The sequence below is a fragment of the Eupeodes corollae genome, chromosome 3 (assembly GCF_945859685.1).
Source record: "Eupeodes corollae chromosome 3, idEupCoro1.1, whole genome shotgun sequence".
Lineage (NCBI taxonomy): Eukaryota > Metazoa > Arthropoda > Insecta > Diptera > Syrphidae > Eupeodes > Eupeodes corollae.
Genome location: NC_079149.1, coordinates 118,568,354 through 118,587,216, shown reverse-complemented (window position 1 = coordinate 118,587,216; position 18,863 = coordinate 118,568,354). Strand labels below are relative to the sequence as shown.

At 31.4% G+C, this 18,863-nt stretch overlaps 1 protein-coding gene across 1 annotated transcript in view; it reads left to right on the top strand.

The window, feature by feature from the left end:
- Positions 1-18,863, top strand: part of LOC129949429 (uncharacterized) — a 297,671-nt gene that overhangs the window by 165,798 nt on the left and 113,010 nt on the right. The window contains exons 5-8 of the mRNA XM_056060884.1: positions 2,803-2,999; positions 3,152-3,272; positions 3,402-3,533; positions 15,523-15,657. Of these exons, the coding sequence (XP_055916859.1) occupies positions 2,803-2,999; positions 3,152-3,272; positions 3,402-3,533; positions 15,523-15,657 (585 nt within the window). The remainder of the gene's footprint in view (positions 1-2,802; positions 3,000-3,151; positions 3,273-3,401; positions 3,534-15,522; positions 15,658-18,863) is intronic.

Genomic DNA, 18,863 nt, shown 5'->3' with positions numbered 1-18,863 from the left:
TAAGCTGCGAACAAAGATATTTAAAATATTAAAAATTAAATTTTTATGAGTGAAAAATATTTTAAGAATTTTTATTTTTTAATTTAATTTGCTACAATTTCTCGGTACCTACTTATTTTTTCAAAGATTAAAATTCACGACCCATGACAAAATGAAATACGGCATTCGAATTTAAAATATTGTTTTTGATAGAATTTTTGTCGATTTCTTGCTTCCATTTAATTCTGAGATGAATATTTTTGAAAAAAAAATCTTTTTCTGATTTGATAAATGCAAATTTGTACTTAATATAAGAACACAAAAATATGTTGACTAAATCTTTTCTCTTTGAGGGGGTCTGATTTTATTTAACTTATCTGGTATTAAGATGATTTCGCAGAAAATAGGAATCATATCAATCCATTCTTAACTTTAAAGAAAACTAAAGTAGACGAAATATTTTTCCAAAACTAAGTTATTTATAAAACAAAAAATTTAACATCACATATTTACAAGGCAAAAAAACTAGACCCAATGTATACCATTTTAATAATACCCTTTTTTCATTTGAAAATGAAACTTCAATAACTTATCTTTTTCATACTAGAAAAGTCACACAAATTTAATGTAAGTTAGCAGAAAAAATTAAGTCTTTTTAAAAATGCACATAAGTAAATGTACTTAATCAATAAAATAAAAAAGGTGTATTTTTTTAGAATTGTCCATATAATTCCGATTCAAAAATTAAAAATAATTTCAAACAAAAAAACATCCTGAAACATGAATTCTCAAAACGCAAACACATTTTTTTTAAAGTTGGCGCCAATTCAAAGTTTTATCAATATTGTCAGAATTTTTATTAAAAAGCAAAATTAATGAAAATTATGCCAACAAAAATACAAAAAATGCTTATACGCTCTGTTTCAACAAATTGTAAAAATTCCATTATTTTTGTAATATCCAATAGATTATTCTCGGTAACTATAAATAATTTTTTTAATTTCTATCTTACCAAAAATGCAAACTTTGTTTGGAAAAAAACTACATAGATTACTACAAATTTCTTCATTCCGTTTAAAGTTTAAACTACATAAAACTGATTTTTTTTTAAATTTAACTAACCACAAAAACCAATTTACCTTAACAATAATGTGTAAAGATTAATCCAGAAGAAATAACACAACACGATTATAGTCCTTTAAGGAGCTAATACATATTTCATCAAATTCTCAAGTCCTTTAGTTTAGATCATGACTTTATTTTAATACAGTTTCTATTTCTAAGAAAAACACAAATAAATATTGTGTGCAAGAATTTTATTTAGCTTCAAATGTAATAATGCGGTTTTAACTCAAATACGAACCCATAAATCTTCCCGAAATTACCACAACCATATTTCCTTTTCTTATCTTAAGTGTCATATTTTCCAAGCAAGCTTCTCTAGCTTTTGTTTTGTGTTCCGAAGATTACATAAAATTTAACATCATTGTCCATATTTACACTGCTATAATGGTATGCACTGATAATTCCTTATAGCAGACGTAAATACCGCACCTTTTTCATTGTCCAGGACTAGACAACAAACGATTAATTTTCTCTGTGCTTTTGTGTACTTTTCTTCGAATTATCGTTTTGCTAAAATGTTTATGAATACAAACAATAAAGTAAATAAAAAAACACATCAAGGCTAATTCTAATGAAACATCTTTGCGTTTTGTCTGTATATTTAATTTTGTACTTGTTTTTGTTTGTCCCACATTATTTAGTCCTTGTCACCATCATCCACCAAGATCCATAAGGATGATGAAATGAGAAAGTCAGCGAAGACAAAAATCAGATTTATTAATAAAATAAAAATAAGGACATTTCAACCTTACTCTTAAATGCTGCTAGGTCGTGTAATATTAACAGGATCTTCGTAAGAAAAAAAAAGCAACATCAGCTAGTTACATTAAGTACATACGAAATTCAAGAAAATATAATAAAATCCAACCTTAAGGGGGAAAAACCTGAACAGCATTTCGAGAAGAAAGAAAATTAGGAACCATCCGATTGTAGCATCATTAACAATCAGACTACCAGACACAACGTTGACCGAATTCATCGGAAAAATTTTCCCTCTTCTTGGTTTTAGGTTCAGTACTTTTCTGCTCTGGTGTCCTTTCCTGGTGTTCGCTGTCCCCTCCTGGAGGTAAAATGTATACACAAAAATCCGTTTTCTCTTTAATGATAATGAATCTTCAGAGAAACGTCCGAAGACCAAAGAGGGTGCAAAAATGCCAGCCACCACTGCCGCCGCCACACCGGATGTGCTGCTGGTAGCCCCAAAGTCCTCAAAGCGTGTCCCTCTCATCCTAATATTAGTCCTTGTTTCTATAACACCACCAAACCTAAAGCACAGTCATTTGTACAGGAAAATGGTTTTAATGAGCACATAGTGCTTATAATCTTTCCCATCTGGTCATAAGCTTAATCGTGTTTCGGCAATCGGTCCTATTCGCCATTCGGTCCGTTTATCTCAGGCCATGGGTGCTTAATCTGCTGGAACGTTTTTGGCAATTATCCCTTATTAAGTGATAAAATAATTAAAAGGACAAATCTCACATCGTTTCCAATAAAACTGTTCTAAACTGATTGTGTCTTGCAGGTTAACTAATCGAATTTATAATCCAAAAAATTTGTAGAGGTAAAAGTAGAGAGGTGCCTTTTTTGTACCGGATTCCATAACAGCATATGAATATACCACCTATACGTGCTTGGCTTAGACTTTTTAAACTTTATGGCCTTTTTTTTCTATTTGTGTTCTTTTCATTCTCCTGGCAGGATTTCGTTTTCTCATTTATATTATCGTCACGTTTGTTCCTGCGTCCGCATGAGTTATTGGGTAAACTGTTGTCCTCTGTACCTGATAGTGGGTCCTTAGCCACATTAGCCGCATTACTAGCCGAATGGACACATCGCTTCCCATACGATTTCCGCGATGAAAGGATCATGAGTCATGTTAAACATATCGTTTCGAGGTAAGTTATTATTTTATGTGTATATGCGTGAAGTGCGTTTGCCAAGTCACTCCATTGTTATAAAACGTTTCTTTTTATTTCTTCATCTTTGATCCTGATCCTTTGCTCTTCAAAAACACAAAACAACAATAAAACCATAATAAATACATCAGATGTTCTAATACTGGATTAGAGGAGTTAGTTTCGGAAATATTGAGTGCCTTGTTAAAACGCCTGACTGAATTAGAAAAACACGAAGGAGATTTACGTGCTTGTCAAAGTAATACTGACAAGGTTAGTATTATAAAAATGATTAATTGTTATTTGGTTTTATGTTTCTTGGTTTTTGCTATTATTCTTTTTGAGAGGTTCGGATGAATGTAATTGTACATTTTCTTTATAAAATAATGATTTTCTTTTTAGATAGATTTAATAGACTGCCCAACTCCATCACATTACGCACAAATTTTATGTCGAATTGAAAGAAAATTGGCGAAACATGTTGGACCAGAAGAATTTCTACAATGTAGCAATAATGTACTTTTGGATAAACAAGTAAGTTTGACATAAACTATATTTATATATTTTATATTACATAAATCAAACTTTCTTTAAATTGATTATATGTTTGAAACTTGAATACACGTATTTGCTTTTAGAGTTGAAGTTACATGGATTTTATGATGTTATTTACACAAAAAGTAGATTTTATTTTATTTATTATTATTATATTTTTATATTATGAAGTTTTTGATTAATTTTCAGCTTAAGAAATATCTTGAAGACCGGCAGTACGGTTTCCGTGGAAATAGATCCTCTGATGATCTTATGGTTTATCTGCCCAGTGAAACAAATCCTTACATTTTTTAGAGAAAGTGAGATTATTGTACTTGATATTTCAAAGATATTTTGGTATTGATGAGTCTCTTCTTTGTTGAGTAAGATATTTTCTTTCGGATGCTCAATTCAAGTTGTATTGGACGGGTTCAAATCTGGCATCTGTAAATAAATGCTGGTGTGCCCCAGGGCTCCGTTTTACCTCCGACGATCTTCCTTATTTTTATAAATGATCTTTTATCTGAAACTTTCAACACACTAAATTGTTTAACTGATGACAGTACCCTCAGCTGTTCATATTTCTTTAGATTGAGTCATCCTTGTTCTTCGGTTGTGGACTATCAAGGTTAGTTATTCTGAGCAATGGGGAATATAAAATCTTGTAGAATTTAATGCTTCGACATGCAAAACCAATCGACTTCTCCTTTCTAATCCTTTCCTCCTTTTCTGGTTCCTCCCACTGTGTCATATCATTATAGGAGTATTCATATCCCCTTTAGTAAGCGCAATATATGCAAAAATAATTAAAAACTAGAAACTTTTTACTGAGCCAAATTATTTTCTATTGTCTTAACTTTTCATTTAGAGCCTTAAAATATATATAGATTTTCTATTTTGGGTGAAAAAACACACTTTTGTCTGTAGTGCCTAAAATTTCGGTCTAAATCGATGATATATAAAATTTAAAATCAAGTTCACAAATATAATTTGAAAAACATTTGATTACCCTTTATACGGAGTTAAAATTGCTTCCAAGAAATTGTCTAGTCCTCTGAAGGATTTCTAGTATTGATGCAGGTATATATTTTAAATTTAAATATATGGTATTATTTAATACCGCAAGAAAGTGTAATTAATAACCAACTAAGTAAGGCTCTGTAGCTACAACAATGACCATCCACATTAAAGCCTCGAATTATTTATTCCTAAAGAGATTTATTCGTGTTTCGTTATATTATTTTATCTTAATCTGGAATTAAGAATATAATTTCGCGCCAATGATCAATTACAAGAAGTTAACATAAAAGAAAAATTAAACCTACAAGTCTCATTTCCATATTTTTCCCACAAATAACAAACAAAATATTTCTTCCTTTTCCATTAAATCTTGTTGCCTGTTATAACATAATTAACTACATAACAACTTAATTTACATGTCTGCATGACAATAATATTTACAAATTCATTAAGTTGTTAATTTTAATATACCCTTTGCGTGATTTTTGCTATTTTATTCATTTTTAAATTAAATAAAAATCAAATATGTCTACCTTCGTCTTACGTGCAACGCATTACTAAAAATATACGAGTATTTTCAAAAACGCAAACGAACAAACGGAAACATATACAGGAAATCACAGCTCTCCCTATAAATATAACGTGCAAGGACCTACGTACCTACAACACCACCCAATATCCTCCATAAATTTACTACTCGTACCGAAAAAAGGAACAATGAATGAAATTGACATTCTTCGACATGCCTAAGGCTATAGACCAAAGGAGTGGGGATGCTTTAAGGACCCAAACGACCCTGATTTTTAGTGCGCGTCCTTTTTATATGTATATGTATATTTATATGTAGCCAAATCTGACATAAAATAAAACAAACAAATAATAATAAATTGGCGGCACGTTGACACTCTCCCCCGACAACATCACATGCAATTGATCTATATTTTTTATTTTGACATTAATGCGTGTGCTACATTGTAACATGATTTCAAATAAGAAATGAAAATCATTTTTATGAGTACATATTTCCATCAGGATTAAATCGATATTATTGTACATACGAAAATGTAAAGCTACATATGTAATACAATTAGTCGCGACTGTGGATTATTGTTTCTGTGTTTTTATTGGCAATACCCAAACAATGGAAGTTTATGGCTTTTGTATCATAAAATAAAAGCTGCGACAGGAAGTGTCCCAATACTTCAATAAAACACATAAAACAAAAAAAAAAACAACAATAATATCCTTAAAATCTAAATATCCTTGAAAATAAAACTATCACAAGGGCTTGTGAGCCTTCAAAAGAACTAAAGGTGGATATGGATGGATATAAAATCGACTTGGTCATATTTTTGTGCTATCAAAGTAGTTAGGTACTATTTTAGCAAAGAATGTGGTAACAATACAACATACATTAGGTTTTTTGCCAAGAGTATATAGTGCCTATTAAAATTTGTTTTCCTTTGTAAGTTACATTTAGGTATATATTCCTATCAAGGACATTCTTTAACTGTGATGCATTACAAGGCCATTTTAGTGAGGGAATATTTTTTTTACACTTTAAAGCAACTCTTAATGTAGGTAACTTCTATTGTAAAGGGTGTCCCAAAATGGATGCAAGATTTTAAACAAAGGATTTTAATTTAGTGTTTAATAAAAAGTTTATAGCAAGGTTGTCTATAAAGGACTTCTACAAATTTTTTTTGTACTCGTATGCAATCCATAGCCACAATTGTATATAACAATTTTTTATATTTTGTCTGCGTAGTCGGTGATGTAGAACCTCGACTTTAATACATGACCTCATATAAAATTTTCAATATCTTCAAAATAACATTAATTTTGAAAATTCAATATACATAGTTTTAATTATGAAACAAATTTTTAAAAGCATAAATCATCACTATACAAAATTTTACGAAATATCATGTTCAATTTTTTGGCTTTTGCTTGTGTTGGGCGATAAATGATATTCAAAACTTTGTCTGATTTTCTGTGTAAATATCAGTATCCTTGTAAATTTTCTTTAAAAGTATCCATAAACACATTAAATGTAGACAATTTTATTCCATTTCTATTTGTTTTGGAATACCCTGTTTTTAAAAAGATAAATAATTGAAATCTGTTTAATTTTTGTAAAGCATTTTTTTTTGTCAGAAAAAAGTATCAATCAATTGTCAGCGAACTTAAATGAAAATGTTCAACGCAACGATTTTTAAAATTATGTTTGCTTTAAATTTGTTTGTTTCATTTTTGTGTGCTTAGCAAACAATTTTAAAAAGATAATCAAAATCCATTGATTTATGGTTAAAAAATATATGGAGTTACTCTATGTTCAAACTTTTACTTGAATAAATAATTTTAAAATGGCAATTTTTGAAAAATTGTATGCTATAGAAAATCCATTTCTCGGTTTTATGAAAACAACTCTTGAGAATGAGCTGGAGGTTGTGAGGATCTGCATTTGCAGTTGAGAAAAATATGCAAAGTCTCCAAAAACAAAATTAAAACTGAAAATATTAAGAAATATTATTCAATCACGTTTTTCACTTACTTAACTAATAACTTTAATTGTGGTTCAATTTATATTTTTATGAAATTATTTCATCCAAATGTTGACCTTGACTGCGCCTCAAATGGTGCATCCGCTTAGTCCAGTTTTGACATACTCTTTCCAACATTTCGGCCGGTATCTCACGAATAAAGTCTTCAATGTTGGTTTTTAATGCGTCAATTGAAGAAAAAAGTCCGAAGGCGTTAAATCGCACGATATAGACGGCCATTCGACCGGTCCCGAACGTGAAATAAAATGTTCACAGAACTCGGCTCTCAATAAATCCATTGTTGCGCGTGCTATTTGACATGTGGCACCGTCATGTTCAAACCAAATGTCATGCAAGTCAAGCTCTTGCATTTTGGGAAAACAAAAGTTGGATCTCACGGTAGCGCTTACCATTCACAGTTACGTTACGATTCGCTTGAAGAAGTACGGTCCAATGATGCCACCAGCCCATAAACCGCACCAAACTGTGACTTTTCCTTGATGCATTGGTAGCTCTTGCAATGCTTCTGGCTAATATTTACTCCAAAATCGACAATTCTGCTTATTTACGTACCTATTGAGACAAAAATAAGCTTCGTCGCTGAACACAATTTTTCGGTAGAAAATGTGGATCTTAGGCCAAATTTCCATGAACTCATTCACCATAAATGTTTACTTTGCAGTTGTTCATTCGGGTTCAATTCTTGCACCAGCTGTAATTTGATAGGCGAAATTAAGTGATAATAGCCCGAATAGCCGCTTCAGTAGATCGATTAAACTGACCATAATATGGAAGAAGATCGCGATGAACTTTCGTAACAGAGCAAGCAATTTGATAATAAAATTAAATAATTTTCAAGTGTTGTTCATTTGTAAGACGATTCATGGTTAAATTATAGACCAAACTGAAGATGTTTGACAGTGAAACAAAACACGAAACGTGAGTCAGCTGTTTAAACTAGTGTTGCCAAAAATATAAGCTACAAAATCACCGAAATGAAGAACATTTTATATCCTATCCATTGTCATGTTAAATCCCACTCCAGTTTTGGAAAAATTGAAAACTGCCTTTCAAATTATGTAAGCCTTTAGATTATGTCAGTAACTTTAAGCCCGACTTGTTCGAACTTAAAAAAAATAGTCAATTTCCCATACATTTTTATTTGTGTATATTTATAATTTATATATATATTCTTCTCTTCTCAATTTTCTTGCATATAAAAAAATTACATACATTTTGACCCGGTTGAATTACCCCAGTGCGTTTTGATTTAATTTACACGTAAAAGGCCCCTGGCCCTGATTTTATTAACGATTTAGCAACCTTTTTCAATATTAAAATCTCTGCGTTGACATTGGCTCTATCTATGAGTATATGACAACATTTAAAGTGTAAACCATATAAAATCCACTCACACAAGGCTTTTTGCGTTTTATTATTCTGGTGTTGGTGTGACTGGTACAGCCAACCCAAATACCTACTTCAACTTATTCGTTTGGATTTGCTTTTACTTTGTGAATATGTGAGATCCTGATTAAGGACCCAAAATACCATTTGATACTTTGACTAACGCCGCCGCCGCCGCCGTACCGCACCGTGCCTTATATTAGGAAAATTCCAAACTGAATTTGTTAAAAATGTATTAAAACTCTAGCATGCTATAAAATCTCTACAAACTCCCTCACAACTATGTATAGGTAGTTTTTTAGTTGTTGTTGGTATGGTTTAGAAAGAAGGTTGGAGGGAGACTCAGATTGTGAGGGTTTAGAAACGCGTGGCACACGCTTTGACAAAGTCCTCGTTCTCGTCATCGCTTTCAATCTCAAATAGAATTTTTAATGGAATTTAATTTTTGTTTTTGTTGTGTTCCTGTTCAAGCTTTTATCCTTGAAATTTCTTTGGCCTGGTTTGGTTTGGTTTTTGTTTGTCTAACAATAGCAACGAAATGGAATTGAAGAGCTCGTTAACAATACAAAGTGTATAGAGGTAGAGCTGGAGGTCCTTCAAAAAACAAAAAAAAAGCTGTGTTGCTGGGTGTGGTGTGTGTGTGTGTGCGTTTTGGGGATCCTTTAGGCTGCGTATGTGTTTATCTAATTTCTTAGTTTATTGTTATTTGTTTGCCGTGTGTGTTTCTGTGTGAAGTGATGTGATGGGATGTTGGTGCGGGTGTGGGTGCAGAGAGGGTTCAGTCGGGGCGTTCGTTGTAGAAAATGAAAGAATAGAATGAATGAATAAACATGAGAATATCAATTGCCCTCAGGGAATACAAAAGAAGAGGCCTTTTTTGGATCGGTTCGCTTGGGTTCGGCTGGATTCAGATTCATTACTTCAAACAAGGTGGAGCATATAAATACATCCGTAGAGTGGAATTGAGTTATTGTGTTACAACAGCATTTATAACCTCAATGAGTCATGTCTACAAATAAATATACAGGAAGCATATAATATGTTATGTGGTGCGGTATGTGTAATATGTGTAATAGGTGTTTCTGTATATCGTATATCTTATTTCTTGCTAAATTTGTCCCAGTTAGATTTATATGGGAAGATGGTTATGTGATTCGATTAATATAAATAAAGTCATAAAAGAGTGTTGATGTGTTATTCACATGGAATGACTTTTGTTTGTTCCTTTATTTGAGTGTGTGTGATGTAAATATAGAGATTTGTATTTAGGTAAAGAAAATTGCTAAAAATATGGGCTCAGTTACTAATTTATGTACATTATGTAGGTAGTAAAACATTTGACCTTAATTTTGATAAATTCATTCGGAACACAGCCAAAACTTGTGTTTTAGTGTTTCAAAACATTCATCCTAAAATTTGAAAAATTTGTATGGTCTTCCATGAAGTGTTTTTTATTTGAAATATCATCGACATTTTTTGTATTAGTCAAAGGCTTGGTACCCTTGGCATTATGGTTAGTGCATTGGACTGTCATGATATAGTTTTTTGGGTTCAATCCCTGCTGTGCCATCTAAAGCTTTTTTCACGGGTACTGCTTCTTGCAAGGAATTGACAAATCCTCCAAGAGTAATTGTTTTCATGAAAACTGCTTTCTCAAATTAGACATTCGGATTCGGCTTAAAACTGTAGGTCCTGTCCCTCCCTGACAACCTTACTCGCACACAGGAATGGTTGAGAGTCGTAAGTCACTAGGCCCTAGTTCCCCATTTGTAGCTTCTTCCAGAAATTGTTCTAAAAGAAATAACGCAAGAATTTTCGTTGGAAAAACGCCAGGAATTGTTTTCTAGTAAATTTTTGGTTTCTTATTCCATTCTCGAATAAAATATAGCCTAAAAGTAAGAATTTTTGTCAGAAAAAAATGTCCTGATTTTATATGGAGACTAATAATTGTTGAATAACTTCTTCTGGTAAATTTTCTAAAGCTATTGAACGGCATAGACCTGAAACTTTAGAAGAACTCAGAAGAAGATCATTATAAAGGGGGTCAAATCTCATGATCTTAGACCACGTAAAGTGTTTTTTTGTCAAAATTTCGAATTTTTAGTTTCCAAGTTTGTTAGTTGAATTTGATTAGGGCAGGCCAAAATCACTACTCAAAATCAGCCAAGTTATGTTCTGTGAATAGACACATTATTGTAAGTAAGTAAAGTAAGTAAGTAAGTTATTCATTTATTAACAGTTAAATACAATAGTTTGTTACAAAATTTGAATCTTAAAGCTATGGCTTAGCCGTCAGCCTGATTGGCAAATTTATATTTTAAATTTAATTAATGACTATAAATAAAATAAATTTTCAATAAATTCAAAATGGCAGGTATTTAAATGTATTCAGATATTAACAATTTTCTGTATTTGTAAACTGTTTTCAAGAAATTGCTAAGAGTTTTCCATTCACATTCGTTTAAAAGTTGTACAGATTCTTGTAATGTTAAAGTGGGTTTACCAAAATGCATAATTCTTTGTGGTCTGAATATAGGGCATATACTAATAATATGAAAGCAGTCTTCTTTTGCTTTAAGGTTGCACAGCGAACAGAATTGGTTAAAGCTTCCATTATAGGGGTTCCCATTGAGGTGAAGGACCTCGCACCTTGCTTTGAAGATTATAGATATCTCATCATACCTTAACGAATCATGGAAGTAGTTCCTTTGTTTTAGATTGTAATCCAATTGGCTGTATAAGACTCTGTTATCAGACTCTCGCGCCTTAAGGATGAACATATCACGAGATGCGTCTTCATTCTTCTGAATAATGTTGTAGAGATTTTCTTTCAAATTGCTTAAGTTGTTAGTGTCAATTATTAAGTTTTCACCACAAGCGTTACCAATAGTCTGCCATTTTTTATACCACCAGTCTTTGTTCCTTAACTCATACAAAAACAGTTTCTTCGAAAGTCGATATTCTTCATAATGACTACATAGCTTAATTATGAAGTCAGCTTGAGATTTCAGAGTGTTGGTTAGGAGTTTTGGAAGGCCAGTTTCCAAGTAAATACAATAATTTGGTGTATTTTGTGGCAGGTTAAATAGTTTCTTCAGAAAATTTCTTTGGAATAATTCTATTTCCTCGTACTCATCTGCACCCCAGACTTGAGAAGCGTAGCAAAGGGTTGATTTGACAACTGAATTAAATATCTTATGTTTTGAGGATAAAGTGATTCTTTTGTTTGAAAAAACATTTTTCCAGGTTAGGTTGATTAAGCTTTGTGAGCTATTGCTTTTCTCGGCTAGGTGGTTCTTGAAACTAAAAGTTGAACTAAGTCTCACACCTAGGTATTTAATTTCTCTCACGGTTTCTACAGCTTGTCCATCGTAATACCACTGTCTGTCATTATGATTTCTTGAATGTCGCTCGAAGACCATCATTTTCGATTTTTCTGTATTTATAGATAGATCCCATCTCTTGCAGTAGTTTGACAAGCGATTTATCATCAATTGCATCTGCTCAGGTGATTCAGCTAGTATGACAAGGTCGTCTGCGTAGAGTAACACATTGACTAAAGTACCAGCAATTCTGACTCCACCAGGTAGATCATCTACTACGTCGTTTAAAAAGAGTGAGAACAATAATGCACTGAGGAGACAGCCTTGTTTCACACCAGAATTAGTTCCGAACCACTCCGAGTACGTTGTACCATCCCAAACTGCTGCATTAGTATCCGTGTACATTTCTCTAATCACTTTAATGAATTTTGACGATATACCAAGTTGCGACATTTTGTAAAAAAGAGCGTCCCTGTTAATAAGATCAAAGGCAGCTTTGAAATCAACAAAGAAAGAGTATACTTTTTTGTTCCTGGTTTGGAACGCTTTAACAATAGACGTAAGAACATATATTTGGTCAATAGTGGAGTAATTCTTTCTAAATCCCGCTTGTAGTTCAGACAGAATGTTTTTCCTTTCAACCCATCTCTCTAATCTTTCAACTAAGACACCACAGAAAATTTTTGACATAACATTCATGAAAGAGATTCCTCTATAATTTTCTACAACGTCTAAAGGTCCTTTTTTGTGGATCGGGAAGATCACAGATTTCCTGAACGAAGAGGGGATGCTTGCCGTTGATAAAATTTTGTTGAACAGGGTCCATAAGTTGTCATAATATTGAGGTGTTGCATTTTTAAAAAACTCATAAGGAATACCATCCTCACCTGGCGCCTTTCCATTTTTCGCTTTCATCAACACAGATTGTATTTCTTCAATAGAGATGTCGGAGTCTAGTGATTCGTCAATGCATAAAGGTTCTGCGTATGAGATTGTCAGATTAGAATTATTTGAGAGGAGAAGTTTAAAGTGGTTTGCAAGTAATTCAGCCGATACACCTGTACCGATTTTATAATTCATTCCGTTGATTTCCCTCGCAATCTTCCAGAATTCCTTGGCGTTTCGAGTTTGTCCTAAAAGAAGAGCTTGTTGGTTTTCAAAGTCAGTTTTCTTTTGACGACATAAGTTTTTGTAATTTGTGTTGGCTTCGATATACCAAGTCCTAAGGTGTTGGTTGTTTGATGAACGGATTGTGCGTAAAATGGAGAACGACTTTATTCTAGCTTTCCAGCACTCTTTGTCAAACCATTCCTGTTTAAATGATAACTTCGGGTTTATAGTTTTGCTTGGATAAGAATTTCGAATACATTCAGTAAGTTGATTTGAAAGATCTTCCGTGGATTCCGTTCGCAAGGCATTAGTTAGTAAAAAATTTTCTAAATTTCGCTGAAACGAAGTTTTCTGTTCATATTTCCAACAAAGACGAGGAAGAAGTTTAAGATTTGTTTCAGTAGAAGGTGCTTGGTTTAAAAATTCCACAACTATGGGCATGTGGTCTGAGAAAGTCTTACACTCAACTTCAAATCTGTTGACACGATCAATCCATTTATCATTTACAGCGCAAAGGTCAATCACAGATTTACCCTGTGCGCCGATGAAGGTGAGGTGGCCATCTTTATCTCCTATTGTACATCCATTTAGAATTGTTAAACCATGAATTTGGAGCAACTGGAGCAATTCCACTCCGTTTTTATTGCATACACTGTCAGCTGAATTTCTTTCGTTGGTAGATATCGAAGGATTTGATATATTTTTTGCTATTTTTATTTGATTTTTTCCAGTTCTTGCATTACAGTCTCCAATGAGGAGTATACTCATACTGCTGCTATCTAGACTTTGGATTGTATTGTAAAGTTTTTCGAAATCATTTTTCCAGTGATTGCAATTTATGTAACATGGTACGATACACATATTCTTCTCCTTCACACATTTTACAATTGTTGTTCCTTCACATTCGTCAAAAATGAATGTATTTAGTAACGAAGATCGTATCCCATATAGAGTGCCTCCACTTGCTCGCCCTTTATCTGACGATTTAGTTGCTTCTAACCACATAAGCTTATAACCACTAAAATATTTTTCAAATTTAATAAAGTTCTCTTTTGTTACATGTGTTTCAAATAATAAAAATATTTCAAAATTTTTAATGTAATTAAAGAAGTTTACAAATAAAAGTTTATTATTTAACCCTGATATATTGTATGAAATTATTTTAAGACAAATTTTAACATTATTTTGACTGACGGCTTCTAAATTTCAGTTTCTATCAAATCTATTACAATTTTGATGTTGATGTTCATGTACCATCCCTGTTGATATTTGCTGTTCTATTACATTTATTTCTTGATGATTGTTGTTTGACAGCATATTTTCTCTGACAGATGTGACAGCTGTTAAGTTTATAGAGTTGAACATATTTTGTAGTTCTGCTTCTCCGTTTTTGTTTAGATATTTTAAGATATTGTTTTTGTTTAAATAAAATTTTTTATCATTAATTATAAGAGAATTGTTTTTAATTAATATTTTTTCTGCTGGGTTACATTTTTTGATTGCTTTTCTATAGCCAAGTAAAATGCGATTTTTAAGTTGTGATTGCTTACTCCGATCATGTTGTATATAGACACCCGTGCCTTTCAGTTTTTGTGTATTTTTTAACATTTTCATTGCAATTTCATTCGAACCGGTGTTAAGTTTAAGTTTGATTGTGTTATTGTTTTCACTGAGTTTAACAGCTCTTGGCATTCGGGGTGCTTCGTTATCCAGCAAAAGTTGGGTTATGTCATCAATTTTTTCTTGTGGATTATTGGTGCTAATGGGCATCGAAAATATTAAATTTTTTCCACGAATTTCACGACTTTGTAATTCGAGCTCTTCTTCTAAAGCACAGCAGCGTTTTTCAAACATTTGTATTTGATTGGATAACTCTCGGTTTTCTTGTCGTAGATGATCGATTTCTAAGTTTATCTTACATATATTTGTGAGTGGTGCGAAATCAATTGGACTCGAAATTATCCATCATCCAGGTTTATGGATGAATCACTCAAAATAAAGTCTTTACACGAACAGAATACTCATTGGAAGACCCTATATTTCAACAAAAAAAAAAAAATTTCTTTTGACTTTTTTCTAAAGCACATACGTTTTTGGAATTTACATATTTTTGTCAGATCAACTTTAATATTTTGCAAAAAGCTTCGACCTATATTCGAAACTATCTTTTAAAAATGTTTTAAAAAATACTATTTTATTAAAAACTCTTAAAGCACATAGGCTTTAAAGTGTTGAATATTAAAATAATATGAAAACACAGTTGGGTAAAGAACTCCACATTCTTAAAGTTCGGCTCAAAAACTAGTACATAGTAAAAGTATAAATCCAAATAACTTTCAACTATTAAAAGCAATTCTTAATCTGCATAATATTTTACTTCATATATCTATTTATTTAATTTTTAATGTAAAAATATAAAATAATTTAAAATTTTGTAAAACAATGTAAAAAAAATAAAGTTTCATTAGTATTTATTCTACATCCAGTAAATCTAAAGCCCATAGGGTTTTGAACTGTGTATAAAGAAATTAATTTACATTTTGTGTATTCTGTTGTTTTTTTCTTCTTCTTTATTTTGTCAACTAGTCAAAAAAATGGGACCAACCATCAACATCAGGTGGCCCTCCAGGTGTGCAAGATCCAAAAAAAACTTGCAATCTGGAAACATATCTAGAGTGGTCAGCTCGTCTACGTTTATTTGTATGCAATGAAATTCTTCGGGTAAGTAAGTTAAATTTATTCTGGTGGGATGCTTAAAAGCGAAAAACAACAAACAAATTCCTATACAGCACAACACAGCACATCACATCACATAACAAATCCTTTTGTTTCTTATCGTCTCTATAGAATATAATATTATCCTGAATACTGAATCAGTGCAAAGTAAATGTTTTGTCTGTTATATTTGTGTTGGTATGTTAATTCACATGTAACGTTACATCAGCACAGGACCTGAAAACATGTAGCTCCATCTATATTTTCATAGAGATATATATGTTTAAGGTAAGTAACGAACAAACAATTTGTTCGTTGCCCTGGGTAGAAATATGTGTTACATAGACATGTACAACATGTTGTAATAAGGAAGTGGTCCTTTATTCTGAAATTGTGAAAATCCGATAGCCAAGCCATATATAGGAGTTTAGTTGGCGGTTAATTTTATAAATTTAACATTAGGTACCATTTTGTTGTTTTCCAAATGAGCTTAGGTAAGTTTATTTTATAAGATTCTGTGAATTTACCTTGTTGGTTCTTGAAGCAATAAGTATTCATTATATATAAGATAACCATATATAAACGCATATATTTATACAGGACTATGAAGACTATTTTCTAGAAAATCTTCTTGATTAAAACGACAAAATTTGTGGTGAATATCCACTTGAATCATAGATTCGTCTCTCTTTCTATGTCCTTAAAGGCATAAAATAATCAACTACTTGCATCAGTAGTAGTACCTACCTATGTGTGTGTACATATTTAAACTAGTGAACTGATTTTATTTAGCTAAAACAAACAACAATAATTGAAATCGAGATTATACATATATTTTCCCAAAAAAGGATTTCCAACTTAGATAAGACACATATATCTACTTTTATACATTTTACCTGCATTGCTTTTATATTCCTCGTTGTTTGGTTTTTCAATTCTAAGATAAACCGAAAATTCATGGCAACTCACTTGCCACAATTGTTTTCTGAAGTAATTTTGCAGTTTCAATTTTGGGAGAAGAGAATCAATTCAAGGATATTTCCTTTTTAGATTTTAGTTAAGAACTGGTACGAGTATCTTTCTATCGACTACCAAAAATTGAGGTTCTATATACGCACGAAGGTAAACTGGTCAACTTGAAGAATGGGTTTACCTAAGGTACTACAAAATAAATTATTTTGTTTATTTTGTGGAATATTGATAGGAATTAAAAACCGATAATAGGTTAAAATTTAAATTGAAAATAGATTTTGTAAGTATTTTTTTCTAGGAAGAAAATTATCACTTTATCCTTGTCTTAAGAATTTATTGAGTGTTTGAAATAATAGCTTTTATTTACTTGAGTTGGTAATTTGATTAAAATATTTTGATATAAATATTTCAACAAGAAAAACCCTAAATGATATTCTAGGGGATTTTTTTCCTTAAAGTATTTTCTTTAAACCGAAATTAAGGAATTTTTTAGAAAAGAAGTGGTATGACTTAATGTAACAAGATAACTTCTTTCTTAGAAAAAATAAATTTATCCAACCAAACGTTTCGAAGGAAATTTTGTCTTTTCTTAATATAGCAGTTTACAAAAAATTCAAATAAGTGACGTTTGATATAGTGTCATTTAGTAAAATATGTTATTTCGTATCAACATTTAGTGAATTGTACTATTTTAGACCGAAATTTAATGGCATCTCGTACCTCAGACATTATGTGATTAATTGGTATCTAATTGAGAGCTTAAATCATAAAATTTAGTGACGTGTTTGTTATATGATTGACTTTGTATACAACATGATATGATTTAGCGTCTGCTAACCTACTCTCATTTTTCATCATTAAAGAAAAAACTACTAGCTTTCTTACTACAAACTGATATTTAGTGACTTCAGAACGTCATCATATAAGTAATTAATATTTAGTTATAAAATACTGTTTAAGTGAAACTTAATAAGGTTACTTCAAGGGGGTATTCTGGTCTAGAAATTAAAAAAAAATCGATTTTTTTTTTTCTTTTAATATTTTCAAAGTTTAACTATTTAAGAATATGTCTACGAGAGGATTTTCCCAAATTCAAATTATTTTCGGAGAAATAAATATTTTGCTGAGCAGCCATCCAAATCGGTTGGGCTGTAACTAATAGAACAAAAGACATAATGGGTTACTTTAAACGCGTTTTTCTCAGAATTGTCTTTTTGAATCTGATACCCAGATTTCTCAGGTTCTGCCGAACCGATGTACTTGAAATTTTAAGGGAGTCTTCTTTAGGAACTTGTCTACGTCCGGAACTACGGCCATCCCCAAATTTTCATTTTTACTATTTTTAACAAATCGAAGAATGTTCAAAAAAATGGTAAATTTTTTATATTTTTTTTTTAGACAGCCGCCATTTTGTAAAAAAAAATGTTTGTTACTTTTCCGTAGTTCCAGACATTGCGACATTATTGTAAATTACTAATCTTTTTAGTTTTTGGTTTCAGATTTCTAGGAGAGTTAAAATCGTGGGTATGGTCACGCACCAAATTTTTGAGACGCAACACTCCATCAGCTGATAACTAACGGAATTTTGATTTTTTTTTGACTTTTTTATTTTTTTTGTATGCTTCTAATGTGAATAATAAAAAAAAATTGATGGTAAATTTGTTGCTTGCTTTTTTCTACATCACTTCAAAAATTACCTTAACTTCATGTCTCTAGACCAGAATACCCCCTTAAGTGATTTCTACTATCAACAAAGTGACATTATTTATATAACACGGTCTAATCTAATTACATCTGTTACTTCAAAAATGACATTTTGTTTGGCTTCTTAGTAGGTGTCGTTATCTATCTCCACAAAAAAAAACGTCTAATATCTCAAATTGACGTGAGTGCCCTCAAAAATAAAAGTAATACCAAGTAATATCTGCTTTTCCTGATTGTTTGATAGTTGTATTATTTACTAATAATAATAGTGACGTTTGTTATCTCAGATTCTGATTAAGTGATCTAAGCTTTTTTTTACATTTACTATTTAAAATCATTGTTTTGGCTTATTCAGGAATAATTTATTATATTAAATAATACATTTTTAATTGTATTATCTTCTATCTTAAATATTAATTTAAAGTGATGTCTTTCATCTCCTATTATGGTTCATCAAAGTTTGGCCATATCTAACTGTAATCTTGTTATAAAATACAAATGATATGATATGATCAGTGACTATAAGTAATTGACTA